General features: G+C 41.6%; 1 protein-coding gene and 1 long non-coding RNA gene across 21 annotated transcripts in view; one reads left to right on the forward strand and one right to left on the reverse strand.

Moving 5' to 3' along the window:
• Positions 1 to 153, reverse strand: part of LOC107388605 (pleckstrin homology domain-containing family A member 5) — a 121,890-nt gene extending 121,737 nt beyond the window's left edge. For 18 of the 19 annotated variants that reach the window (XM_070550322.1, XM_070550323.1, XM_070550321.1 and 15 more), the window contains exon 1: positions 1 to 153. In XM_070550322.1, coding sequence (XP_070406423.1) covers positions 1 to 92 — 92 coding nt within the window. In that variant the 5' untranslated portion in view covers positions 93 to 153. The other variant, XM_015964188.3, reaches the window with a different exon arrangement.
• Positions 84 to 27,570, forward strand: LOC107388606 (uncharacterized). 2 transcript variants are annotated; one of them, XR_001573351.3, is made up of 4 exons: positions 84 to 219; positions 333 to 461; positions 694 to 755; positions 26,152 to 27,570. It is a non-coding gene; the product is annotated as an uncharacterized lncRNA (long non-coding RNA). The 2 variants fall into 2 exon arrangements; XR_011520336.1 differs by having other exon boundaries at positions 93 to 224.
• The last annotated feature ends 265 nt before the right edge of the window (positions 27,571 to 27,835 follow it).

The following is a 27,835-nucleotide window of genomic DNA, read 5'->3' on the forward strand; positions in this document are numbered from 1 at the left end:
TTAACGAAGAACACGCGTCCGTCCCGAGTGACGCCGTAACTCCAGGAAGACGGGAGACCAGAAACCCACTCGGTCTGTAGCTCCGCCGCCATGTCTGGCACTAATGTATGACAGTGGCGCGGCTCCGCTCCTGCAGCCAGCGCGTACGCGGAAACCTTGGCAACGGTGGCAGGCTGGGAGGAGAGCAGGAGAAGCCCCCTGGTGTGGGACAGACACCAGGTGAGGTGATAGCAAAAAGTTTTATTATTGTTTATTTATTTGTTTATGCTAAATATCAAGATAACTTTTCATCCTTGATAAACTGTGACTCGTTTTATGTTCTTCAAATTCAGGAGACGTTCTGAAGAAGGACTCATCTGTCTTGGGGGCTGGGATGGATTAACCTGCCAGAAGCCCTCAGGGCAAAATTGATCTGCTGGGCCCCATAAGCCTTTCTTCTCTCAAGTCAGTTTTAATGAAAGGTAAAATCCCAGAAGTAGATGTTAACACATGGGGCCCTTCGGAGTTTTCATCATGTAATTAGGCACTGGGCTTTAAAGGGATATATGAGCCGTTTTGAAGTGCGTGTCTGTTTTGGAGAAATAGATTTGATGAGCTGATGGCTAGTACGACAGCCAACTGTTGCCTCTAGTCTCCTAATATTCATGCAAACACCATCTTACACACCTTTAAAATTTGTGTTTTGCATTGCAGGATCACTTTTTACAAAAATGTGAAGCAATTCCTGCCAGACTTGACCCCTGGATGCACTGAAGGTGACATACTGTGCTGCTGAATCACTATAACATTTGAATGAATCACTTTGACATTTTGGAGGATTGACTGCTCATTAATCGAGTCAGACAACAACTATTTAAAGAGAGAGAGAGCTATCTGCAATAGAAAAATGGTATTTACTACTTTTTCTGACTTAAAGATATCTTAAATGACCCTTTAAAGGGGAAATATGCTATTTTGACTTGCTTTTAGCACCCCCTATTGTCCGTTTGTAGAACCAAAAGCAAAATCTATCTCCTTGATGTAAGTTAGACTTTTAACATCGTAATCTAGTAGCTGAAATTACTCCCCAGCCTTCATTAGCGTCTACAGAAGCCGTCCAGCAGGGTGATATGAGCTGGGTGGCCTTTCATTAACCATGTAAAGGATCATTTTAGCAAATACTGACTCAATAAAATGATTTTGAAAAATGAAAAAAATTGCAGTTGATCTCTTTAAGGATCAATCTTTCATATAATCTGCAATTTTTTTGTTTGTTTTTACAATCCATGCAATACACAATAAGCATGGAGTTTGGGTTTCTTGCAAAAGTTTGCTCCTTTGCTTAGGGAATAATTTACTTTCTCACAGACTGGTGTACAAAGTTGAAGCACACCCACAATTTCAATCTCTGCTTTCAGGTTTTCAGTTTTCACCTTTTGTTATTGTGGCCTGAAACTGCTGCATCAGCCTTTCACCACCAACACAAAGACAAGTCATCCAATAGCACTGTTCCTGGCCTGTTGTTGCACTTGTTGCATTGTTCTCTGGACAGATGCTATAGTGTTGTATTGAGAAAGCATGTGACAGTGGTGGTCATGGTGGGAAGCGAATTTAGCTATACCAGCTTCTTGGTTCTCCACTTGGTGGGTAACTGCACAAGAAGGGGAAGCAGTTAGGGATTAATGCACTCCCTGGTCAGGTATCAAACAATGAGCTCTTTGTTTTCTACTTACCTGCAGCAGGAAAACACACCTTTCTGGTAATGTAACAGAAGCACTGCTCAGTTTTCTCCCGGGTTGCAGGACAATGATCCACATGAACACAGAACATGCTGAGCTGTACCTCTTTGGATTATCCAAGGTACAGAATGTTTTAAATGAGATATTGAAATTGAATGGAAACATAGAATTTTAACCTATTGATCACAGACACCAGTTATTCTTAACTATTTTCAAATCAAATGAAAATAGCCAAAGGCAAAAGTATACAGTATACGCAAGCTTCTCTGTCGTTAATTCTCCTGTCAGAGTAAAATCATTTGGATTTGATTTTGAAACCTACTTTGGGGGATTTTAAAAGGATACTTTGCAACTTGTTCATATTTTTAAATAATTTTCTTGAGCCAGTATGTGCTAAAAGGACCCTTTACGGGTTAATGAAAGGTCAGACGTGGCCAGAATATTCCAATTGCAAATACAGACTGGCGGGCTGCTCTCTTCATTTCAATCCAATTCAAGTTAATTTAAATAGCGCCAAATCACGACAATTCAATTCAATTCAAAGATACTTTATTAATCCCAGAGGGCAATTAGAGTTTCAGTACACACAATTCTGAGATCAGACATACATACATAGGCATTGACACATGACAAGAATTGGTTACTGTGGTCATTCGCAACCCAAGTCGCGCTACCTTAATAGAGATCAGAGGGTTTATATGAGGATTGAGTCAGATGGAGGAAAAAAGCACTTCAGAGTTACCCTCCACAGGGAGGGCAGCTTTGCTATGCAAAAAACCCCACCTCAGACAGAAATGCAACAGACTTCAGACATTACACAACATAAATGTCCACTAGGTGGGGAGGTAGGGTTGGGGTCTCTCCACACATCAGTGCATGCAGCCACGATAAGCAGTGCTTGTCACCTTTGTTTGGACAGGGGAGGGAGGTCGTTGGGTTTAGAAAGCACAGCGACTCCTGGAAACGGTTCAACGGCCTTCACCGGTCGCAGTCTTGCCCAGGCTGGGATAGAGAGACAGAGTTGCCATGGCGACGGCGGCATTCCACATTTCTTCTGAGGGGGAGTAATCACTTCAGCCTCACAGGTTCAAGAGCACCAGATTCAGATAAGAACTTGTTTTGGGGCCAGACAGAGATAATTCCCTCTCTGTCTTAAAGTTTTGTTGGTCCTCAACCTCTCTAAATCCAATAATGGTGTAATTAATCTATCCCAATCCGTGCTGACCCGTCAACTTTCTCCTTGATCAAATCCACCTTCTGTGCCAGAGTCTGAATCTCAGCCAAAATTCCAAGCGTACGACTCATCTCGACAATTATATGAGTTTGTGCATTCACAGGGCAGTGTAATCCATCCCTGAGCTCCAGGATTGAGCCAACATTCCTCGACAGCTCATTAATTTTCTGGTAAGCCAGGTAACTGCTCAGTCCAAAAAGCAAGAAACCTGACACCAACACCACGAATATCCAGACGTTTTCAGAATCCTCTACAGACAGTTGAGAGAGGCAGATCAGGTTTCACTGTTTCCAGGAATCCATGATATACCCAGCTGGATCTGTCCAAGAGGGGCATCCGGGAGCCCCTTCTCCCGTTCTCATCATTGAAAAAATGTTGTCAATCGTGTTGAGAGACCAACTGACCAGGTCCATTTTTAATAATTTCCAGTTTCCGGAAAAAATGCAGACGAGTAGTCTCAAGGCACTTCACAAACTAAACGTTCCAATACAGTTCAGGGGTCTCATTTATCAAACATTGCATAGAATCCTTACTAAAACCGTACTTAAGCTCAGCAAAAAAAAAACATGTAATTCTGCCAAGTAGGTTTGTGATTTATCAAACATGGAGTACGCACAGCTGCACGCTCTGCTTCATAAGGAATATCTAGGGGTGTACCTCGACGATAATTTAAACTGGAAAAGGAATAGTGAAGCTGTTGTTAAAAAGGCCCAGTCCAGATTGTTTTTTCTTAGGAAGCTAAGATCCTTTGATTTAAGTAGGAGGCTCTTGAATGTTTTTTATCAGGGGATTATGGCCAGTGTGTTGTTTTATGCTGTGTTGTGTTGGGGCAGGAGCCTCACTGCTGAGGACAAAAACAGGATCAACAAAATGATCAAGAAATCTGGCTCAGTGGTTGGGCAAAGCTTGGACTCCTTTGACATGATCATCGACAAAAGGATGAAGAGTAAACTTAAGACAGTTATGTCTCTGGAGGATCACCTCCCTTCACCAGATTTTTAAGGATCTCGGGAGCTCTTTTAGTGGGCGATTGGTAATGCCCCGTTGTTCCACTGAACGTTTTAGGAACTCTTTTATTCCTGCTGCAGTGCGTTTTTACAACGAGCATTTTGTATGGTTGTATGTTTGATATTTTTATCATGGTTGTGGCTTATAGCAGTGTCCAGTGAATGTTTTGTTGTGTGTATGTGCATGTTGTTGTTGTTTTTTACTTGTCCAAGGCAATTCAATTCCCCCTTGGGGATTAATAAAGACAACCTTGAACCTTGAATAAATCGGAGACTAACAAGAATGTTTCTCAGCTGTATTTTAGTCACATCCCGCCCTCACCACGCCCACTTACTGCCATAAATAGTTAATGCAAAGTGCCTTGTGGATCTCATGCATATACATAAGCCGGCTGTTGTAGTGCTCCGCCAATGACATGGCGACCGCAGATCAAGGAAGTGCAATTTCACAGAAGCAGAAATTGAGGTACCTGTGGGTGAGGTGGAGAAATGAAAGGAAGTACCTTTGCAAAACAAATAAGAGAAAATCCATGGAGTGGTACAGCGTTGCTGAAGCCGTCAATGTTGTGAATTCTTCAGAGAGATCTGTGGCGGATATAAAAAAATGGTCCAACTGGGATTCAATCCCCAGACTCCCAGGTGAAAGTCACGCGCGCTAACCAGTCAGCCAAACAAAGATCTCCCCTGTTCAACTAGCCAGGGCGCATGATCAATTGGGTCACAGTGATAGGACACACTGTCACAGATGCATGACATTCTGTCTCAATCTGTCCCCCTGCCGATATTCTGCATTCCGTATCCTGCGCTTCAGGCTGTGTGTGTGTGTGAGTGTGCGCACATGTGCATGTATGTGCGCGTGTGCGTGTACCACGTAGTGTTTCCTTGGCTACATTATGATTACTGATAAGCTTTATTGTCTATCTTAGTGAATCTATAATTAGTTCAACAGGTAAACTAGTAATAGCACATTCCATATCAAAGAAAGTAAAATGTTATTATCAGGAGAGGGAGAATGTTTAAGTGGTTAGCAGCAGTGTGCAAGCCGATGACGCCCTCCATGAGGTCACCACAGCTCAACAGAACATTATTGTAGCTTCTTCTGAGGAGAAAAACACTTAGAGATAAAATAAAGTTAACCGCTGAAATAGCAGGAAATAATGCAGTTAAAGAGCAGATTGTATAAGAAAGTAGTAGAGTGTGGAAAGTGGTCAGTGTGTCCTCCAGCAGTCTAAGCCTATAGCAGCATAACTACAGAGATAACTCAGGATAACCTAGCCTTTTAGATGGAGGCATGTTGGAGGCAGGGCAAGGGAGAGCCGTCTTTACCGACTGTACACTCCACCTCCCTCTACTCCCCCACTTATCCAGATCTAGGCTATCATCAGATTTTAACCATAGGCCCTATCAAGTTAAAATGTCTTAAAAGTAGATAATGTGTCTGCTTCACGGACTAAAGCTGGGAGTTGGTTCCACAGGAGGGGAGCCTGATAGCTAAAAGAGCTGCCTCCCATCCTATTTTTAGATATTCTGGGAACCACTAGTACACCTGCAGTCTGAGAGCGAAGTGCTCGGTTAGGAACATTTGGAACAATCAGGTCACTGATGTATGATGGAGCTTGATTATTAAGAGCTTTATATGTGAGAAGGAGGATCTTAAAATCTATTCTGAATTTAACAGGCAGCCAATGTAGGGAAGCTAAGACAGGAGAGATATGATCTCTATTTTAATTCTCATCAGAACTCTAGCTGCAGCATTTTGGAAAAGCTGAAGACTTTTAACTACATTCTGTGGACTTCCTGAGAGTAATGAATTACAGTAATCCAGTCTTGATATAATAAATGCATGAACTAGTTTTTCAGCATCACTCCTGGAATGGATGCTTCTAATCTTAGCAATATTCCAAAGGTGGAAGAAGGAAATCCTACAAACCTGTTTAACGTGGGATTTGAATGACATGTCCTGGTCAAAGATAACACCAAGGTTCCTTACTTTGTTCTCAGAGACTAACTTAAGGCCGTTCAGATCAGGTGATTGACTAAGCAGTTTCCTTTTCTGAAGTTTTGGTCCAAAGATGAGAACTTCAGTCTTGTCTTGATTTAAAATGAGAAAGTTTAGAGTCATCCAATTTCTTATGTCTTCAAGGCAAGCCTGTAATCTACCTAACCGATTAGGTTCATCATTTCTGTTGGGACTAAGAAATAAAATGAGCTGATATACCTGGCGTTGCAGTCTGGCTCCAGTATGTTTTCTACATGTTTTTTTTTATCTTTTATTTCATTCACAATGTATAAAATAAACACAAACGAATACAACATACATTAACATATTGAAAAAAAACATTTGAATGAAAAGGAGCAGATAGAAGAAAAAATCTTATGATTTCTGCCCCTTTTTACAAAATAAAATTATCCGCCAAACAAACACAGTATAACCTCAGTCACTTTCTAATATTTTCATGTCTAATCTTTGACATTATAATTCTCCTTTTCACAATTACTAAATACATTAGATTTTATACATTTTTTAAATATAGCAAGTGTAGTTGATTCTTTAAATTCCTTGTTAATGGCATTCCACAATCTTACACCATTTACAGAAATGTTACATTCCCTCACTTTGGTTCTGAATCTAGTTTTGTTAAAGACATCAGTTCCTTTTAACATGTACCCACTTACTCTCTTATGAGACATTTTCTGAATATTAGTTGGTAGATTACTCGTATTCGCTCTGTACATTATTTGCAATATTTTCCACTCTACCAAGTCAGGAAATTTCAGTATTTTGTATCTAATGAATAATTGATTAGTGTGATCTCTATAGTTACTGTTTTAGATCATGAGCACAGCCGATTTGTTTAATTTAGTGATGAATCACTCCTGTGGATACTAAGGAAGGCTGGGTATCGCGTCAGACGCGTGCCACAACCCGTGCACGCGGATTGGGTCCACAGCGCGCGTGTGAACGGGACTCGCGAGCGAAAATATACATGGCGAGAGGTCATTTGTGCACTGAGAGGGAGCAAACTGTGTCTGTGAGCGCACAAGGATGTGCACAAGTGACAAACCTGCGTGCGCGCCTTGTCAACGAGCACACGGCAGAGGAAAACGTGCGCGCGCGGCAGCCTCTGTGCGCGCTCGGCAGCCTCTCTGCACGCTCGGTTTCTGACTCCTGCTCGCTCGGCTGTAAGGGCTTTTGGCACTCTGGAGGCGTGGCCTGTGGCAGATCTTCTCTGTCCTCTGATTGGTTAGTGTACCCCGTACTTTACCCTCTATCTATCTATATAAAAAAGTCTGATATTCAGTAGTTGCTGGCATAGCTCAGCTGGGAGAGCGGGTGATTCCCCCCTCGGAGGATACTGGTTCGAGTCCGGGTAAGGAAAATGCAGTAGATGTCATGTTAATTTTTCTTAATTCCAGGTATTTTACAGTTGTGACCGTTCAACTGTCATTAAACGTCCGAATGTTTGCTGGGCAGTGTTTTAAAAAGTGCACATAAGCTAGATGTTTTAACCATATAAAATTACATTTTTGTGATACTGGAAAAATACATACTGAGATTGAAAACTTTATGACTGTGGTTGTACAATATATGACTCACTAATACACTGCAAACTCCCTTAGAGTGGGGCTTCCAGAGAGAGAGAGAGAGAGAAAAGTTCTTGCCTCATTAATGAATTGTTTATTTTTTTCAGTATTTAATTGACAAATTATCCTTTCAAATAATTAATTGATGAGTTACATAATTGTCCATTTAGAATTGTTGAATGGACTGAGTCAAGTTTGGTGCACTTTATATATTTCAAAACATGTTTTTTTTATTTTAATGATGCATATAAATAATTTAAATGTTAATTTAATGAAATATTTCTATTTTTTCATTACCTCACCCTTGTTTTGACAAAAACGGGACCTTGCTGGATAATATCATGGAGAAACTATTTGTTCACAGTACATGGCTCAGTGAGGATCTGTGTACCAAAGGAGGAGATACTCAGAAATCTGTCTGCAGATTGTTACAACCCAGACTGGAAGTGGTGGGCTGTAATAAGAAAGGAGACCAAACAGAGGAGTGGGGGTTCAACAACTGATTTATTTAACAAAAGTAAGGATTTACTAAAGCAAGTTAGTGAACAGAAAATGGCCAGTGAGGAGTCTCCACCACACAGGAGAGACCCAGTGAAAGCAGAAAAACAGTAGGCTTTCTAGGCAGCACCACACCCTGAGCCCAGGTGCCTCCAAGGCTGCTTAACGAGCTGCCTACAACAGAAGAAAAACACAATTAAACACAAATGAAAACCCAATGAGACGGTGGGGGGCATCACAACACGTTCAGGACTACCCAAACACCAGTAATTCTTGACTGCACTGATCTGAGGTGACAATGGCCATATTCCCCTCTCTTCCAGAGTCATATATTTTCCTCAAGTTCAACTGCACTCTGAAGAGGCTCATTTGGATTGTGCCACATAGGCCAGTGACCTTTGTCTCAGCACTGTATGCTGGAACTATCAGCGACCAACCTGGGAATCTGGTGTGTTGAAAATGCTACAACTAGAGATGGTCATCATGGTAGACAGGGGTTTCTTCATTGATGACATTGTGCCCTGCAAAGTGTACAGGCCAGCTTTCCTTTCTGGCAAACCTCAAATGTCTGCATGTAAAGTTATAGAAACAGAAGCCATAACATCTCTGAGTGCATGTGGAGCGCTCCATTCATCTGGTCCAAGAACACAAGCTTTTTGATTGTTATTCCCCTCCTTGCATTTGTAAACAATCAGCTATATGCTGTGGTTTTTCTCCTTACCAACTTTTAAAATAGCCCACTAGTGAAGGCCTGGGCAAAGAAGCCTGATGTCTGAGAACCTCAACATATGTACGGCAACCACACTGTATATTTACACACTTTCATAAAGAAACTGCATATCAAGCTTTCATTCAGATGACCTTCAACAGTGCTGCACCCTGCTGAGGGACATCCGAGTAAAACCTTGAGATGGCCATTTTCTGTTCACTAACTTGCTTTAGTAAATCCTTACTTTTGTTAAATAAATCAGTTGTTGAACCCCCACTCCTCTGTTTGGTCTCCTTTCTTATTACAGCCCACCACTTCCAGTCTGGGTTGTAACAATCTGCAGACAGATTTCTGAGTATCTCCTCCTTTGGTACACAGATCCTCACTGAGCCATGTACTGTGAACAAATAGTTTCTCCATGATATTATCCAGCAAGGTCCCGTTTTTGTCAAAACAAGGGTGAGGTAATGAAAAAATAGAAATATTTCATTAAATTAACATTTAAATTATTTATATGCATCATTAAAATAAAAAAAAACATGTTTTGAAATATATAAAGTGCACCAAACTTGACTCAGTCCATTCAACAATTCTAAATGGACAATTATGTAACTCATCAATTAATTATTTGAAAGGATAATTTGTCAATTAAATACTGAAAAAAATAAACAATTCATTAATGAGGCAAGAACTTCTCTCTCTCTCTCTCTCTCTCTCTCTCTCTCTCTCTCTCTCTCTCTCTCTCTCTCTCTCTCTCTCTCTCTCTCTCTCTCTCTCTCTGGAAGCCCCACTCTAAGGGAGTTTGCAGTGTATTAGTGAGTCATATATTGTACAACCACAGTCATAAAGTTTTCAATCTCAGTATGTATTTTTCCAGTATCACAAAAATGTAATTTTATATGGTTAAAACCATCTAGCTTATGTGCACTTTTTAAAACACTGCCCAGCAAACATTCGGACGTTTAATGACAGTTGAACGGTCACAACTGTAAAATACCTGAAATTAAGAAAAATTAACATGACATCTACTGCATTTTCCTTGCCCGGACTCAAACCTGGATCCTCCGGGGGGAGAGTCACCCGCTCTCCCAGCTGAGCTATGCCAGCAACTACTGAATATCAGACTTTTTTATATACAGGTGCTGGCCAGTAAATTAGAATATCATCAAAAGGTTGAAAATATTTCAGTAATTCCATTCAAAACGTGAAACTTGTACATTATATTCATGCAATGCACACAGACCAATGTATTTCCAATGTTCATTACATTTAAATTTGATATTCATAAGTGACAACTAATGAAAACTCCAAATTTGGTATCTCAAAAAATTAGAATATTCTGAAAAGGCTGAATATAGAAGACACCTGCTGCCACTCTAATCAGCTGATTTACTCAAAACACCTGCAAAGGCCTTTAAAAGGTCCCTCAGTCTTGTTTTGAAGGCACCACAATCATGGGGAAGACTTCTGACTTAACAGCTGTCCAAAAGACAATCATTGACACCTTGCACAAGGAGGGCAAGACACAAAAGGTGATTGCTAAAGAAGCTGGCTGTTCGCAGAGCTCTGTGTCCAAGCACATTAACAGACAGGCGAAGGGACGGAAAAAATGTGGTAGAAAAAAGTGTACAAGCTCTAGGGATAACCGCACCCTGCAGAGAATTGTGACGACAAACCCATTCAAAAATGTGGGGGAGATCCACAAAGAGTGGACTGCAGCTGGAGTCAGCGCTTCAAGAACCACCACGAGGAGACTCATGAAAGACATGGGATTCAGGTGTCGCATTCCGTGTGTCAAGCCACTCTTGAACAAGAAACAGCGCAAGAAGCGTCTCGCCTGGGCCAAGGACAAAAAGGACTGGACTGATGCTGAGTGGTCCAAAGTTATGTTTTCTGATGAAAGCAAGTTCTGCATTTCCTTTGGAAATCAAGGACCCAGAGTCTGGAGGAAGAGCGGAGAAGCACAGAATCCACGCTGCATGAGGTCCAGTGTAAAGTTTCCACCGTCAGTGATGGTGTGGGGTGCCATGTCATCTGCCGGTGTTGGCCCACTCTGTTTCCTGAGGTCCAGGGTCAATGCAGCCGTCTACCAGGAAGTTTTAGAGCACTTCATGCTTCCTGCTGCTGACCAACTTTATGGGGATGCAGACTTCACCTTTCAACAGGACTTGGCACCTGCACACAGTGCCAAAACCACCAGCACCTGGTTCAAGGACCATGGTATCCCTGTCCTTGATTGGCCAGCAAACTCGCCTGACCTTAACCCCATAGAAAATCTATGGGGTATTGTGAAGCGGAGGATGCAATACGCTAGACCCAACAATGCAGAGGAGCTGAAGACGACTATCAGAGCAACCTGGGCTCTCATAACACCTGAGCAGTGCCACAGACTGATCGAGTCCATGCCACGCCGCATTACTGCAGTTATTGAGGCAAAAGGAGCCCCGACTAAGTATTGAGTGCTATACATGCACATTCTTTTCATGTTCATTCTTTTCAGTTGGCCAACATTAGAGAAACAAACATTTTTTCATTGGCCTTTAGAATATTCTAATTTTCTGAGATACCAGATTTGATGTTTTCATTGGTTGTCACCTATAAATATCAAAATTAAACGTAATAAACATCGGAAATACATTGGTCTGTGTGCATTGCATGAATATAATGTACAAGTTTCACGTTTTGAATGGAATTACTGAAATATTTTCAACCTTTTGATGATATTCTAATTTACTGGCCAGCACCTGTAGATAGGTAGAGGGTAAAGTGCGGGGTAAACTAACCAATCAGAGGACAGAGAAGATCTGCCACAGGCCACGCCTCCAGAGTGCCAAAAGCCCTTACAGCCGAGCGAGCAGGAGTCAGAAACCGAGCGCGCAGAGAGGCTGCCGCGCGCACAGAGGCTGCCGCGAGCGCACGTTTTCCTCTGCCGTGTGCTCGTTGACAACGCGCGCACGCAGGTTTGTCACTTGTGCCCATTCTTGTGCGCTCACAGACACAGTTTGCTCCCTCTCAGTGCACAAATGACCTCTCGCCATGTATATTTTCGCTCGCGAGTCCCGTTCACACGCGCGCTGCCATGTATATTTTCGCTCGCGATTCCCGTTCACACGCGCGCTGTGGACCCAATCCGCGTGCACGGGTTGTGGCACGCTTCAAACGCCATAGCTGGGGAGACATTTCAACAGCTAGATGTAGTTGTTTAAAGACAAACACACAACAAGGAGACATATTTTGCTTTTGGTTCCATAAATGGACACTAGGGGGTGGTAAAAGCAAGCCAAAACTGCCTATTTCCTCTTTAAAGAGGCTATTTAAGGTGTTTGCTTCTCAGTTTTCCAATCATCAATTGACGTCTTGTTTAGTGACCCTGTGCCACACCATCTACACAAACAAGGAACACATTTTCTTGATTTCTGAAATTACAGAATACTCTAATTCTAAGACGCACCGCCATAACAGTTTCTACTGTCCAAGAACCATATATTTAAATAATAACTCATTAGAATCTCAGAGCTTCTCAAGTCAGTATTTAAAGGTTCTATGTGCAAAGTCTAACAGTCCTGACACAAAGGCTCACACTGAGTTCTCTTTTGGCACAAGCAGACGTTTCTCAAACACAGCCCACAGTTGCCAGGGTGAACAATGCTGCACTGAGCTAGCTTATCATCTCCCCTCAAACATCCTTAAACCATTTAGCCAAAGTGGGAGCTTGAAAGAAAGTGGGAAGCTGTGTTTGTCCTTCTGAAGGATGCATAAAGTGCTTTGAGAGAATACATTTTAACAGTTGGCTAAAATAAATGGAAATAAAGTGGAAAAAGTGCTGAGGTTGAGATGTTCGGGATGCATACACAACTTTGCTCAGCTGAGCTTTTGGTCATAATGTGAAACAAACAAATGCACAGCTGACTTTGGAGGAATGGTTTCCTGTTGTGTGCAAACACAAATGCTGCAAGTAAAACAATCAAACTTATTTGAATCATTTCATACAATAAGCCAGGTTTAGTCTAAAATCACAAAAGGCTGAATTTTGACCTGAAAGGAAACAAAAGTTCTGAATAAAACATACAAGAGGTAAGCATCAACAAACGTGTGTGTGTGTGTGTGTGTGTGTGTGTGTGTGTGTGTGTGTGTGTGTGTGTGTGTGTGTGTGTGCATGTGCGTGTGTGTGTGTGTGTGTGTAGTTAAAGTTGTGCGATTCTCACAAAATGACTTCTTGCTAAGTTAAGCAGAGGTTCTCCAGTCAGCGACACAGGCCAGACTTGAGACATGAGACACAATGTAATGAATGGTTACACATTATCAAGCATCTGTTGGAGGGCTTTGTTCTGGTGCCAGCTCAGGAGTAACCTCATTTCCTTCTGAGCAAAGCAAGAGGAGGTCCTGATGCTTTAGACTGCAGGCGATCAGCATCTGTGCAGATCTCCCTCTTACTGGGATCACACCCTTTCAGTCTGACCAATGAAACGAGAGAGGGAAAATAAATAAATGAATGTAACGTCGTCTAATATAATCTCAGCCAAGGTCTGTGTAAACTCAGCACACTCGAGACAATAACTTCCTACTGTAGCACACTTTTTATTAGCTGGTTCCTCCTCCATGATTGTGATTATGATGTCATCTGTGCTTTCCCAGTTTCAAAACACGCTGTCATTTGATCAGCATGCATAAACCACAAACCCAGGGTGGCTATTCGAACTAGTCCAGTCAGCAAATAGGTAGCTCTGGAAAAGTCATATAACCCCTTTTCATTTGAAGGGATCTGAAGAATTTTAAATGTTGTGGAAAAAGTCACTGAAGGGAAGAGTAATTCTCACAGCTGACCTCTGATTTATTAAACACGCCTCTCTGGATCACTGTTAGTCACAGCTGACAAAACCAAACCCTCAAATGGCTCACAGTTCATCACAGCGATGACCTCACTGACTGCATCCACTCCTCATGTGGGTACAATTTTAGGTTGTAGGTGATTTCCTGGTGTGTGTGTGTGTGTGTGTGTGTGTGTGTGTGTGTGTGTGTGTGTGTGTGTGTGTGTGTGTGTGTGTGTGAGTGTGTGTGTGTGTGTGTGTGTGTGTGTGTGTGTGTGTGTGTGTGTGTGTGTGTTTGGGATTCACTCTGAGAAACTGAGGGCATGTTGTGAGACTGTCATGGCTGCCTCTTCAATGCCAAATATAGACAGGCTTGAAGGGTGGCAGACTTGGGTGTTAATCCCAGTTTTTAAAAAGTTTACTGGAGAGTGTATAAACTTTTGGGGAATCATTTTTTTAGCCTCCACAGGTTGTTAGAGAGGAGAATCTGGTCGATTGTCAAACCTCAGATTCAGAAGGAGTTGGTTTTGTTTAGGCGATGGAATGGACCAAGACTTGATCTCTGCAAAGTTGCTTAGGAGATCATGGGAGATTTGTTCTATGGTCCGCTGAAGTTTTGTTGATCTTGAAGAAGCTTGACCTCACCTCCCCAGAGGCATTTGGTAGGGAGTCATTTGGGAGTATGGGATGCTGAGTTACTTTAAGAGCTATTTGTTCCCCACACAACCAAACCAAGTGCTGTGCCTGCCTCCTTGATGCAGTGCAGATTTGACTAATTCATCTAAGGACTAAATCAGGACTGATTGGGAACCTCAGGGTCCCAGTTCTGCTTTATGCAGATGATTGGTTTTTGTTGGGATTATGTCCCTTACCTATGGAGATTAGACAGATGGGTAGATGAATGACCAGATGGAATCAAATGGCAAGTTGCGGCTAAAGTCACTATAAAACAAAATGCCTTACAGCTCATATTTAGTATTGAAAAGTAAGACTGGTACTGTACTTCCTGCAGATCCTCAGATGTTACAACCAGTATGACCAACACTAGATTGTAACAGGAATAAATGACGTCACACTTGTAGACGATGAGAAGACCTTCTCAAGTCCAGATTTATGTCTGGTAAGGATGTAAACCAACAGACTTGCAGTCTTTAGGCATGACTGGTTTACAGAGGGACCTGTGCGTTTAGATAATGAAATTAGCCCGCCTCCATCCAGCTCACTTTGCTCTATAAACTGCTTCAATAATGGCTCTCTGCACATAGCGAGCACTACAAAAGTCTACTGCAAATACCCCAGACACTAAATTATCCACACATAACAGGAGTGGGTGTGTGTGGACCGCAGATGCTATCATTACTTAAAACATCCTGCTGTGTCATCTAATTAATGAAGCATATTTTTATTTGAGTTGAAGGGCCACTTAACATTGATCAGGAGCCTAAAGTCCACTTAACAGAAATGCATAATAACCTGACATTGGCATGATTCCTCCCAACATGCAACATTAAAGCTCATCACAAGTGCTGACGCCATGTCTTCTGATGTGCTGCTCCTCCTCCTGGTTTCATCTTCACAAGTGCCTGCCTGCACCTTCACCCCGCGGTGTACTTACGCTTAAGTAGCAGATTATAGATCAGTTCATTGAAGATTACATCAAGTGCTGCTATGAAGCAGGGTTTCAAATGCATGATTATATAGAAGAGACAGCATTTTAAATGTCTGAGCGTACGGTGTTTAAAAGAATCCCCTTTATAAAATCTTACGCTCCCAGAAATAGAGGTACGAGAGAGGGACCTGTTTTGTACCTATAAGTACATGTTTTTTAAATGTTGCCTCCAAAGTACAATAATGGTCTTTAGAAGGCCAGAATTACCCTTTGGATGGTTCAATCCTATATCAAGTATTATACCCTTTTCAAGGGAGCATTTCTTTGCAATAGTTTGAAGTTGGGATGTGTATTGATGAAATTCTGGCGATACGACACTTATCGCGATACAGAGAAGACGATTCAATATATCAGGATATATTGCAATACATTCAGCCAGACGATATTAGTGATTTTTTTTGGACAGAAATTGTAGGAAAATTCAATAAACAATCCAAACTGATACATAATATGTTTAAAATGAGGTACCTAAACCATAATAGAGGGATTTACATTTCAGTGGTGGAAATAAAACCCATTGCACACTGCTGCCAACTAATGGTCAGTGTTTGAATTGCAGCAAAAGAAAAGAAAATACACAAATGTGTGTCATGTTGTGTGGTAAGATTCTAACCCACGACAAACACAATCAGTCCAAGGAAGCAGGTAAGAGTTTAAACAATCATTTATTGTAAAGGTGCAAACTAAAAGTGCAGCGGAAAGTCCAGCTGAATTCTTCGGACCGGGGTTCGGGTGTGGTGATCATAAGACAGAGATGATTAGGTCTGTGTGATCTTGACAGAATTTGGGAGTTTCTTAAAACTTACGATCTAAAAGCGTGGAGGACTCGGTAGGGGAGGAGGCCCGGTCTGGGGTGCTTACAAGAGGCAGGGTTCCTGGAAAGAGCTGTAGTTTGAGGGTTGATGGAGCTGAGCGTAGAAGGCACTTGAAGGTCCGTGAGGTTGAGGTGGGCAGTGGAGAGTGGGGAGGCCAGGGACGGGCTGAGAGACAAACTGGGAGTTTCAGAATCCAGATTGCAGGCATTTAGTTGTGGAGGTTGGTTGAAGTCTGCAAAGGAAGGTAAGAGGAGGTCAGGCACAAAGGTTTCCAAAGGCTGAGTATAATTCTCTAACAACGAATATGAAATCTCAAAAAGGCTGTGGTTGATAGTCGATACCCAAGTTGAGCTAATTATCCAGCGAAGTGAAGGCGTCTCTCAGTTGCATAAATATCGCTGGCCGGCTGATGAGCTGATGATCTGCAGCCTCCCCACTTGCTGACACGCCCACCTGCAGAAGAGAAAAGCTCAGAACAAATGAGTGAGGAGAAGGGAGAACCCCAGACCATGACAATGTTTGCATGTAAATTCTTCCAAAAATGTGATACACGGCTTTTGAATATCAATATAATATTGCAGGAACAAACATCGCAATATATTGCCATATCGATATTTTCTTACATCCCTAGTTTGAAGGCACATTTATGTCTTAAGAGGTGCATGATTGTACTTCAAATGGTACACCATCATGAGGAACAAAAATGGACTAAAGAGTACAGATATGTCTCTTAAAAAGGAAAAACCCGGCAACGAGCATTTGTACCCTTTTAGGTACAATTTGGTACCTCTATTTATAAGAGTGTGTGTTTTATCTTCTGCTTTTCTAAATAAAAGCTGATGCAACTGTTTATAGCAATGAAGCCACGGCATCTGTTGGGGTTTCGGCATGCAGGATGTCTCAGTGTGCTGTCCTCCCCTGTTGATGCAAATATCCTGTGTCTGATGGGAAAGCCCAGCAGTGTTTTTATCAGGTCATGAGTGTCTCCTCGGGGCAGCAAGGGTCATGTGAGCGCAACTAAGAAAGGATTCGGGTTTGGAACAATTCTTTTTGAGTGCATCGTACTAAATCTCAAAGTCGTGTCAGACTTTGAGATTTAAATGTATTAAAACTTAACTATAAAAACAGATGAAACCAGTTTTCATTGCGAGTCCTAACAGCAGAAAAGCTTACCTTGTTAATCAGAAATCTGCCTTTTAATAACTTGTAAACATAATAGAGTTCATGCGTTTGTCTCGAGTTGGAGTAACCTTCAAACGGCTTCTGTGAACATCAGTTCAAATAAATTATTCTGAAAGAAAGGTGGAAACATATGATCTGGTCTTTGACATCACAACAAACATGTATTTATGCATGAACAGCTGCTCTGGAGGCTACTTTTGACCTGCCGTTTTTATAATTCAAGGTTATTCAGACATTAATACTATTACACAACTTTTCTGGAGATCAAAGTTCAATTACACAGTGAGCTTTAGAAATAAGGTGGATTTGTTTATATTCAGGGTGGTTTCTTTGTCGGGTTTGTGCTTGAGCCCTTGAATCAGACAAAGGAAGCACAATAATTGTGAAATGCTGAAATTATACGTTAAATTAGTCATTTGTTTGCTCATTCTCTGTCCAAATGTCCTAAAAACGTGCATGCTTTTTAATAATTAAAGCTACAATTAAAATTGAGAAATATTGTAGTATTTAGTCAGACAAAGATAATTTTATTTGCACTGGCTCACTTCAAGCTTCTGTGACCTAAAGTGAAACGGTTTAGAAATGAGGAAACATGAACCTGCCTGGTCAGGAGGAAACTTTCAGTTCTGTAAAGGGATACTTTGCAACTGTTTCATATTTTTAAATCATTTCCTTGAGCCAGTATGTGCTTAAATGACCCTTTACAGGGCAATGAAAGGCCATTCAGCCCCTATCGCTCCCTGTAGCCAGAAGACTTCATTTGCAACTTCAAAGCTGCCGGTCTGGTTTGTTGGGACATAGAAAGAATAGAGCTGACATACCTGGTGCTGCAGTCTGACTCCAGCACATTTACTGCATGTTTTAGATCATGCAGTAAATCAGAATCAAAATCAGAGAATCAGAGAGAATTTTATTGCCAGCGCTCCAGCGAACCAGAGCATAGGAACTTGTCTCCACAGAACAGCCTGACCAAGGTTACACACACACATATAGACAGAACAAATACAGGCAGACCACGAGAGCACCCATAACGGCGCTCACAAATGACATTTCAGCTGTTAGATTAAGGTGTTGAAAAGACAAACGCACAGCAAGGAGATAGGTTTTGCTTTCAGTTCTACAAACGGACACCAGAGGGTGCTAAAAGCAAGCCAAAATTGCCTAGTCTCCCTTTAATAAAAATGTAAAGAAATAAGTTTTATATATATTTTTCAAAGTGTTAAATTGAAAGAGTGCTTGAGTACTTAATATTTTTTTTATTTCTATTGGAATTATTTGACCATTTGCACAAACACACTCCCTCAGGGTCAAATGGATTTGTTACACAGATCTTAGATTCAAAAAAATGAGAATTCCAAAAACAAGAAAACTGGAACTAGAAGTAGTAAATATCAAAAGTAGGAGTAAGTCAGAATGAGGAACAACAAATCATGTGCTGTTAGACCTTATTGGGCTACCAGGTTATGTTTTTGACATGTTTCTAATGAAGCCCAAGCAGAATATGGATTTTAAGACCTTCTCTGTGTGTTTCTTCAGTAACAAAAACACAAATGAGCACATATTAAAAGTTAGATGACAAGCCTAATAATTTATAAATCCTGTTTTGACTCATTCATAAATGTCAGTGTCATTTGTTATAAAACGTTACCCCATGTTATGGGATATCGAATCTATTCTTTTTTATTTACTCACAAAACTAGCCTCGCGTCAGATGGCATCAGTTGTTCTTCTCTGTAGTTCACTTATTCTGTTCATATGACAGAAAAGACTCAGCCTTGACCTTTACACCTGTCTAGGTGCAGTGGTGTCAGCGTTTTATATGTAATATGGAAAACACACATAACTGCCTGTGTTTGAGCTCTATGTGCAAAGTGGCTAGTGTCAGCAACAGTAAAAGAGCCGGGACCGTAAAGTGGCTCTGAATCGATGAGTGGGAGGGTTGTGGGAAATCTGAGCTCATTTCCTCAATGGTTGAGGTTCAGCAAGTGTACGGGTAATACATCAGCACTCAGACGTTTACTGCACATCACACAGAGAGATGGAAGGAATGACTCAAAATCACTCACTCTGATCAGATGAGAGACAATTATAACAGAAAAGACACAATTTTAATCCAAATCAAATAAGTGTGTGTGTGTGTGTGTGTGTGTGTGAGAGAGAGAGAGAGAGAGAGAGAGAGAGAGAGAGAGAGAGAGAGAGAGAGAGAGAGAGAGAGAGAGTCTGAATTCGTCAGCCTGTTAGAGAGGATGAATGACACAGCTGAGTCCTGCTGAGCGGTTGTGTCTGCGCCACTAAACACGTCCCATTTGCCGAGCACCACTGGGCTAGGGCCATCTGCTTTCCAAAGCACAGAACTCAGCCAAAGCCGCGGGGAAAAGTCAGGAGCTTCTGGTGGCTGCTCCACCAATCAATAAATATTGATTCCTCACTTATCTCAAATACAGCCCGAAGCCGATGAGACGTCACACTTCTGACCTCCTGCAGTGAGCACAGCCTGGATAAAAGCTCTTCATTTGCATGCACTCAAGACAAAACACCTGCATACCTGAGATGCACAATGACTCACCAAAAAGTCATGTCTATGCAGATTTTAACTCATCTCAAATGTTTCTGAAAAGGTAGCAGAAAGGCATGTGGCCACTCTGACCAGTTCAACTCATTCAAAGCGTGCTTGTACAGTCATTCCCATGCTTCTGTCTTTACTGCTCATCCCTGGACCTCCTCCCCTGCTGCTTTCATTCTCTCCTGTTGCAGGCATACAATTAATCAATGCTTTGTCGGCTGGATGGCTCACATTCGCTGCAGCTGCTGGGCTCAGCAGAACGGTAATGTAAATAAAGAGCAAGCAAACCATTGAAAATCACGGTCACATGGATGCAGCCGAGACGTTTGGAGGGCTCTGTCCCTTTTTAGGTTCCCACATAAAGAAAGAGTCACACATGCAGATACTGTAGTAGGATAGTAATAAAAATGCAAGTCATAATACAGTTTTTGACAGTTGGCGATAAAGCAGCAGCAATTGCACTGCAGAAGTGCATAGAGGAATGCAAATGCTCTATAGCTTCCAGACCAAAGAGCTCAATGTTAGGAGACTTTAAAAGGTGGTGAAATGGGACCACAGAAAAGTCCTGGATTTGCTTTTGTGCTCTGAATGTTAAACATTTGCCCACGTTTCACCTGTTTCTTCCCTCACGTCTCACACCTCCTCCATTTCCTACCTTTGTCTGCATCCTTTCTCAGGCTTATTTCTTAATCCTCTGTCTAATACGCTCTATTTATAGACATTAATGCAAACTGAACAAAAAAAGGGAAGGCTATCGGTAAAATTCAGAGGACAGCTGGGACTGTAGTCAACAGTAAAAATAAGCAAGTATTCATTTAAATTCATCCACAGTAAAAGAGCATTGAGAGGATGTTAAACGTGATCCATCTAAATCCCTTTCAATCCCACGAGTTTCCGAGCAATAGCTGTATGACTGATTTGTATCCAAGTCACAATAAAAAGTACATCTTCAAAAGATTTTCTTATGTTAATTAGCGTGAAAATCTATTTTTTTACTAGCTTAAATGTCACACAAACTTTTTGTTTCTAAAAGTCTGAGTTTATGTTTGCTTGGGAAAACTGTAAAACTGTTGTTAAATGTTATGATCTGCACAGGAAGATGATTGGGATTGATACATAGGATCCGGTACTAAAATAGTTTATGTTCGTGTCTACCTTTTAATTTTTTGACATAAATTGAAAGGGACTTTAATAACTCTAAAGGGAAATGAAAACATCAGCAGTGTGATCATAACTAGTAGAAAAACTAAACATGAGCACAAATTAAAAACACAGGAGGATCATTCCTTCCCCTCTTACTAAACAGTCCTTACAAAAACTACTCCAAAAGGTAATATAAGGGTGGCTCAATGCTTTAATGTGAAAAGAGCTGTATTCATTTGAATGAACTGCATGTCATTTTTCTAATGTAGCTTTCAGAACAGCACAAAGTCAGGCTTGTTTTTTGAGTTAGCATTAGCTCTTTTTCCAAGTCTGATGGTTGTTAAGTATTTTATAGTAACTTACCAATGTGACATTCTGTCAGAAACTGGATTGTGACAAATGAAGGAACCTCCTTCAGAGAATGCAGTCACTATGGTCTGAGAACTCAGCCAGTGTTGGGGAAGTTTGTTAAAAAATTAATTAGTTCAAAGTTCGGTTTATACATTTTAAAAATGATCTAGTTCATTTCTTAGTTCATATTTTGAAAATAACTGATCTAAGTTCACTTTTCCAAAATCGAACTATAGTTTTTTTCAGATAGACAGAGAGAGAGAGAGGGAGAGAGAGAGATAGATAGATAGATAGATAGATAGATAGATAGATAGATAGATAGATAGATAGATAGATAGATGATAGATAGATAGATAGATAGATAGATAGATAGATAGATAGATAGATAGATAGATAGATAGATAGATAGATAGATAGATGATATAGATAGATAGATAGATAGATAGATAGATAGATAGATAGATAGATAGATAGATAGATAGATAGATGATAGATGATAGATGATAGATAGATGATAGATAGATAGATAGATAGATAGATAGATAGATAGATAGATGATAGATGATAGATAGATGATAGATAGATAGATAGATAGATAGATAGATAGATAGATAGATAGATAGATAGATAGATAGATAGATAGATAGATAGATAGATAGATGATAGATGATAGATGATAGATAGATGATAGATAGATAGATAGATAGATAGATAGATAGATAGATAGATAGATAGATAGATAGATAGATAGATAGATAGATAGATAGATAGATAGATAGATAGATAGATAGATAGATAGAAGTAAACAAGGATGTACCTCAAAGTGCAATTTTCAGAGTGAAAAACATTGAATTACCTTTAAATTAAGTCACTTCTCAAATGTTGTGAATAAATTGTCTGACTTGTTTCCCTAAAGATATAAAGCTACACACTCTCAGAATCAGGGGTACCAAACTGTACCTAAAAGGGAACAAATGCTTGTAACTGGTGGCCTTCCTTTTTAAGAGACATTTCTGTACTGTTTAGTCCTGGTCCATTTTTGTACCTCATGAGGTTGTACCATTTGAAGTACAATCATGCACCTCTTAAGACATAAATGTACCATCAAACTATAGTAAAGAAATGTTCCCTTGAAAAGAGTATAATAGAGTACTTATAAGGGTACCCCCAGCAGCAATCTATTCAGAGACAAAAATGTACCCTAATTGTCAACAATATTTATTTATTTTCATTAAAATTGTAACATTAAAGCATGTAAACAATGCCTCTGTCATGGTCTGCATCTGTCCCCTCCTTCATGTGCCTCCTGGTGTCCTCCAAACCTCTCTAGATTCCCTTTTGTGTCTCATAGCGCCCTCAAGTGTCCTTTGTCTGCATCTGTTTGTAAGCATTCAATCATCCCCATCCCCTCCAGTTGTAGCTCCAACCTCTTTGTCCCCGGCTCTGTGTCTGTTTGGGTGTGTGCGTGTCCATTCCCCAACTCAGTGTGTGTGTGTGTGTGTGTCCATTCCCCAATTCAGTGTGTGTGAGTGTATTTGGGTGTGATTGTGTGTGTGTGAGTCCTTCCCTCAGTCTTTTAGTTCAGTTTTGTGTTTATCTGCCACACAGCAGAACTCCAGGCTTGTGTTATTTGTAGAGATTAAACATCAAGATTGCAGAGTAAACAGAGTCAGTGGTAGAGTTTTGTTTCTTTTAGCCAATTAAAAGTAAGATGTCTAAATATCAGGAAGTAAGACTCCAGATCCTACCATCTGACACTCTCCTTTGATCTGGCAATCATCTGATCTTCTTGATTAGGGGTATTCAATTCCGGGCCTGGATGACCGGTCTCTAGCACGTTTTAGTTTTAACTCTGTTTCAACCTGATTTCAATCAGCAATACTTAACAGGCTGCTGCAGAACCCGATGAGCTGCTTCCCTGGTGATTCAACCACATTTTCTTGGAGCAGAGAAACCACAAAACCATGCTGGATACCGACCCTCCAGACTTGAACTTGAACACCCCAGTTCTAGAAACTGAAACAGGAGCACCAGGGCTTTTTGTACCTAGACTTACAAGGCATTTATTCCTACTAGAGACCACTGCAAATGTATTGAGTAAATGAGTGAACCACACCTTTAAAAACATCTCTGCACATTTTCCCAGATCATGAGGTAACGCAAAAGCTTCTGTGGATTCTTCTTTATTGGTATTCGGTGACATTTTTATCCTGTTGGCGAACTGGGTATTGATACTAGTGTGGCAGGGTGGAGAAACGAGGGCCCGTGTGGGTTTCGATCCACAGACTCCCAGGTGAGAGTCACGCGCACTAACCTGTCCGCCAAAGGGATATTCCCGTGGCCAAGTAGCCAGGGCGCATGATCAATCGGGATACAGTGACAGGACGCTGAGGCGGCGTTATCATTAGGCAAAGGTAGACAATTGCCTTGGGCCTCAAAAACTTTAAGGGCTCTGTGATGAACTTATCAGATGTGTTTAAGGTATTTTTTTTACTCTAAAATGAATTAACCCTGTGATTCTAAAAACCAGTCTAAAAACCACGGCCTTCTGTGAAAGTGTTTTAGTGTCCCCTGTCACCAAGCTACAATGGACTTGCCATAAAGCTTGGTTCATGCTTGACGCATTCACTTTCCGCGCGGTGATGGAACACGCTTCACAACTCGCAGCGTTTATGGTTCCTGCGGCTCGTCTCTGCGGTGAGCCAATATTCTCCCAAACTGAACGGGGCAGCATGGAGCTCTACGGCATGCACCCAACACTACACCGTAGTAGAAGTAAAAATTACTGTTTACAACATGGCATTTCAGCATTTTTAACAGCGTTCTCGTCTTTTCCGACAGTGCGAGTTATTTCTTTCCAAGAATTATTTACAACATGTTGATCACGGTGATCTCTGAGAGCTGAATCATAAAAATGTCCATTTACGAACCTCTGCCATACTAGTTCTTGCCGGTCCGCAATGTTTTTCCGCGTCCGTCCGTCCGCATGGTTAGTAATTTTCCGAGGTGCGCGTTGCGGAAATTCTGGGCTGTGCGGAGGCGCGGTGGAGGGGCGTGGTTGTTAAAATGACGCAAAATGATGCAACTTTTCCGCGCGGAGCCGTGCGGACCTCGCGGACGCGTCAAGCATAAACCAACCTTAAGCCAAACCACCGGGCTAACTTTAGGTGTTAAATCTCAAGGCCTTGGCTCACCGTACAATATGGTGGTGTAATGAAGTGAGATGTTATTACAATTTATTTAATGAGTCGTAAGGCATGGGATTCCATAGTAAATATGAAATCCACCTCACGGATTGAGGGTTATTTAAACCAGAAGATTGGATCTTTTTATTGCAGATATTATGTAACCGTTATGTATTCACTCAGAGACAACAGAATAGAGAGAGTCAAGTTTAAAAGCTAAGAATTTTATTACTAACAATTTAAACTAGGCTGACTTTATACTAAATGTATAGTGTAACTAAAAATGGATGAGACGGTGAATGGATGACGTGTGATGTAATCAGAACCAGCAAATCCGACGAAGCGATTAGTTCTGACGGGAACTGAGGATGTTGTTTTGAATTAAGCTTTGGTTAGTTTCAGAAACAGCATGAGACCCCATCATGTTGTGTCTACCTTTGCCTTCGGTGGAAGTCCTCTGTAGAACAGGAATGTCGAGGTCCAGTGAACCCTCTCTGGAAACCGAGCTGGTAGAAGAAGCCGCGGTTCCGATCAGACCCGTCTCGAGTTACCTCCGGCACACGACACGTTATTGGCGCCTGGTCAGACCCAAGCCTGGGCCGGTGGAGCTTTTATTCTGAAAGGAGCTGTTGTTGCCGCTGGTTGCTATAGCGACTGGATTTTTCAGCTTGTCGTTGGTTCTTTCGGTTAAAGAGTCAAGGTCAGGATTGGCCACTCCGTTGCTTGCTCTGGAAAGCTTTGAACTGGCGTTAGAGCTGACATGGCGTAGTTTTATACCTCGGATGTTATGGTTTATTGTCGAATAAAAATTACCAAACACCGTCAGAAGCACGCCTCCGTCCGATCTGTAAGATTCTTATTGGATCAGTGAAAGGAATGTGTTATGTTAAGAAGTTGATCTTAGGGCAGCAGTAGCTCAGGTGGTGGAGCGGGTTGCCCCATGATCGGAGGGTCATGGGTTTGATTCCAGCTCCCACCAGGGGTATCCTGCTGTTGTGTCCTTGGGCAAGACACTTCACCCAACTTGCCTGTGTTAGTGGTGGTCAGAGGGGCCGACGGCGCCAAATGGCAGCCTCGCCTCTGTCAGACCTCCCCAGGGCGGCTGTGGCTGCAAGTAGCTTACCATCACTAGCAGTGTGTGAATGTGAGAGTGTGTGAAAGCGTCTTTGGGTGTCTAGAAAAGCGCTATATAAGTTCAATGCATTATTATTATTATTATTATTATTATGTCTTTTTAACACTACGTGAAATGAGTCCTGTTGGAATCCTTAAAGTCACAGTACTTATTATTTCTATAGGATCATAATAAAGTAATTAATAATTTTGATTTCACAGGTCGGTCACATCTCATTATATTGACTAACACTTTGATGGATTAGCTTTATTAAAATAGAGTTCTTTTATTAATTAAAAGAAAAGAGTTCATTCTTCGTTCTTCATTGCTGGAACGTAAACAGTTTAGAAGCGAATGCATGACCTTGAGGCTGTTTCATGCACTCTGGCACTGGTCAAAGGGGCTGTGGAAAAGATTAAATAACCTTGGTGGAAATAGCTCCTTCATCACGTTACAGTGGACTTGACCTCAGAGCCCTCCTGACGGAACACCCTTACTCTGTGGGGAGATATTTTACCTTGTGCAACATAGGCTTTGTATTCTGGTAAAATCCTCTTTATTTTGTTGTAGGAAGACTGTTGCTGTATCAGAATAAACTCTATGAGCTCATCACGCTCAGAACAGACCCTCGTCAGCTTCCCCTCTGATCAGGTGAGTGCTGATGTAACAACCTGGGATGGAATGAAGCAACCAGCAAACTCACCTTTTGCTGTGCCACAGAAGCAAAGGAGGCCCACACAAGTTAATTTTAATTCCTTCCCGAAGGACGGAAAAGTTCATTCCACACACAAAAAGGAAAAAAGGTAATCCAACACAGCGAAGAACAGCTTAGGCTAAACAGGAAAAGTTATTATCAAAAAACCCGAGATTCTAGCAGATCGTTGGAGAACAAGCTCTCTGTGTTTACATACACACCTCACAGCCCCAGCAGCAACAAAAACCCACCCCGATAACAACCAACAATCACTTTTTATTCCACCCCTCCCACCTTCATGCATCATAATTTTTTTGTTTCCTTTTTTTTTTATTAATGTCTCGAATCAAAGATCAACTTCTTAACAGGAAGACTCAAGTTTTTATTTTTGCTGCACAAACTCCCCCTCCACCTTTGCAGGCCCATTCTCTTCAAGTGTGATCTTTGTGGTTTAACCCTCTCTGGCTCTAAATAAGTTTTGATAAAAGGACGAACAACTAAGTCCTGCAGGGGTACTTCTGAGTTAAAAAATGCTCATGAAATACATATGTGGTGTAACCAGGTAGGTGGGTTTTACCTGTTGCAAATCTGCAACGCCTGCCTCCAGAGGGTTATCGCTCCTTCGCCCAGCTAGCAGGAAGCCCCCCCCCCCCCCTTTCTTCCTGTTTCTCTCCACATGTGCAGTTCTTTTTTACATTCCACGCTCTGGTTTCTGAGAAGTCAGGCATGCAGTCTCGGTTCCGATAAACCCAGTCAGCTTGCTCCTTTTCACAGAACTGAGTGCAGGGGGGATCAGTGGGGCTGGAGGTCAAAGGTTTCCACACACGGAGAGGAGCTTGGCTCAGGCTCGAATCATGTTATCAGCGAGTCTGTCCCGAGTTTCCTCGCAACAGGACTATTCCATCTTTGATGCATCACGTGTCCACGAAAGTGAATAACAGGAAGAAAAACAGTCAGGATGCTCACTCTGTCACACTAGGAATTGGAATTTAAAATTTGAACAACTCTGGGAAAAGCTGAAAATGAAACCCGGTTCCAATCAAAGCTCGATGCCCAACCTTACAGGGGCTCTGCCCTGGTACAGCTCTGATCCTGGTCTGACAATCACAGTGGCATGAGTTGATAAAACGCCACGGAGGCAATTGGGACAACTTCTTCACAAGTTATGTGTCCTAAATCAGCTGTAGACCTAATAACATTATGTACTGCATGTTCAGGAGGACACTGCACTATTAGTAAATGCACAAACCAACAGTACTTTAAACCATGTTGTAACCAGCCTTTGTGTTGCTTTTTTCACAGCGTCACCCTCCATCACCTCCACCTCTCTGGTGAGAAGAAGCCCTGACCTGATTCCTTACCTGAAATGAACAATCTTCTCCTTTGTAGGAAAGTGGTACAGCTTTTTTAGTCACCTCCTGATCCCAAGTGAGACATGAATTCACAGTTGGGCGAATGGCCACACAATTGTCCAGCTGTTTGTGGTCTCAGCACAAAACTGCCTTCAAATTGTAAGTCTGCTGGGAAGAAAAACAGGCCTGTTCATTCAGTTCACTATTC

This window comes from Nothobranchius furzeri, chromosome 4, assembly GCF_043380555.1.
Source record: "Nothobranchius furzeri strain GRZ-AD chromosome 4, NfurGRZ-RIMD1, whole genome shotgun sequence".
Taxonomy (NCBI): domain Eukaryota; kingdom Metazoa; phylum Chordata; class Actinopteri; order Cyprinodontiformes; family Nothobranchiidae; genus Nothobranchius; species Nothobranchius furzeri.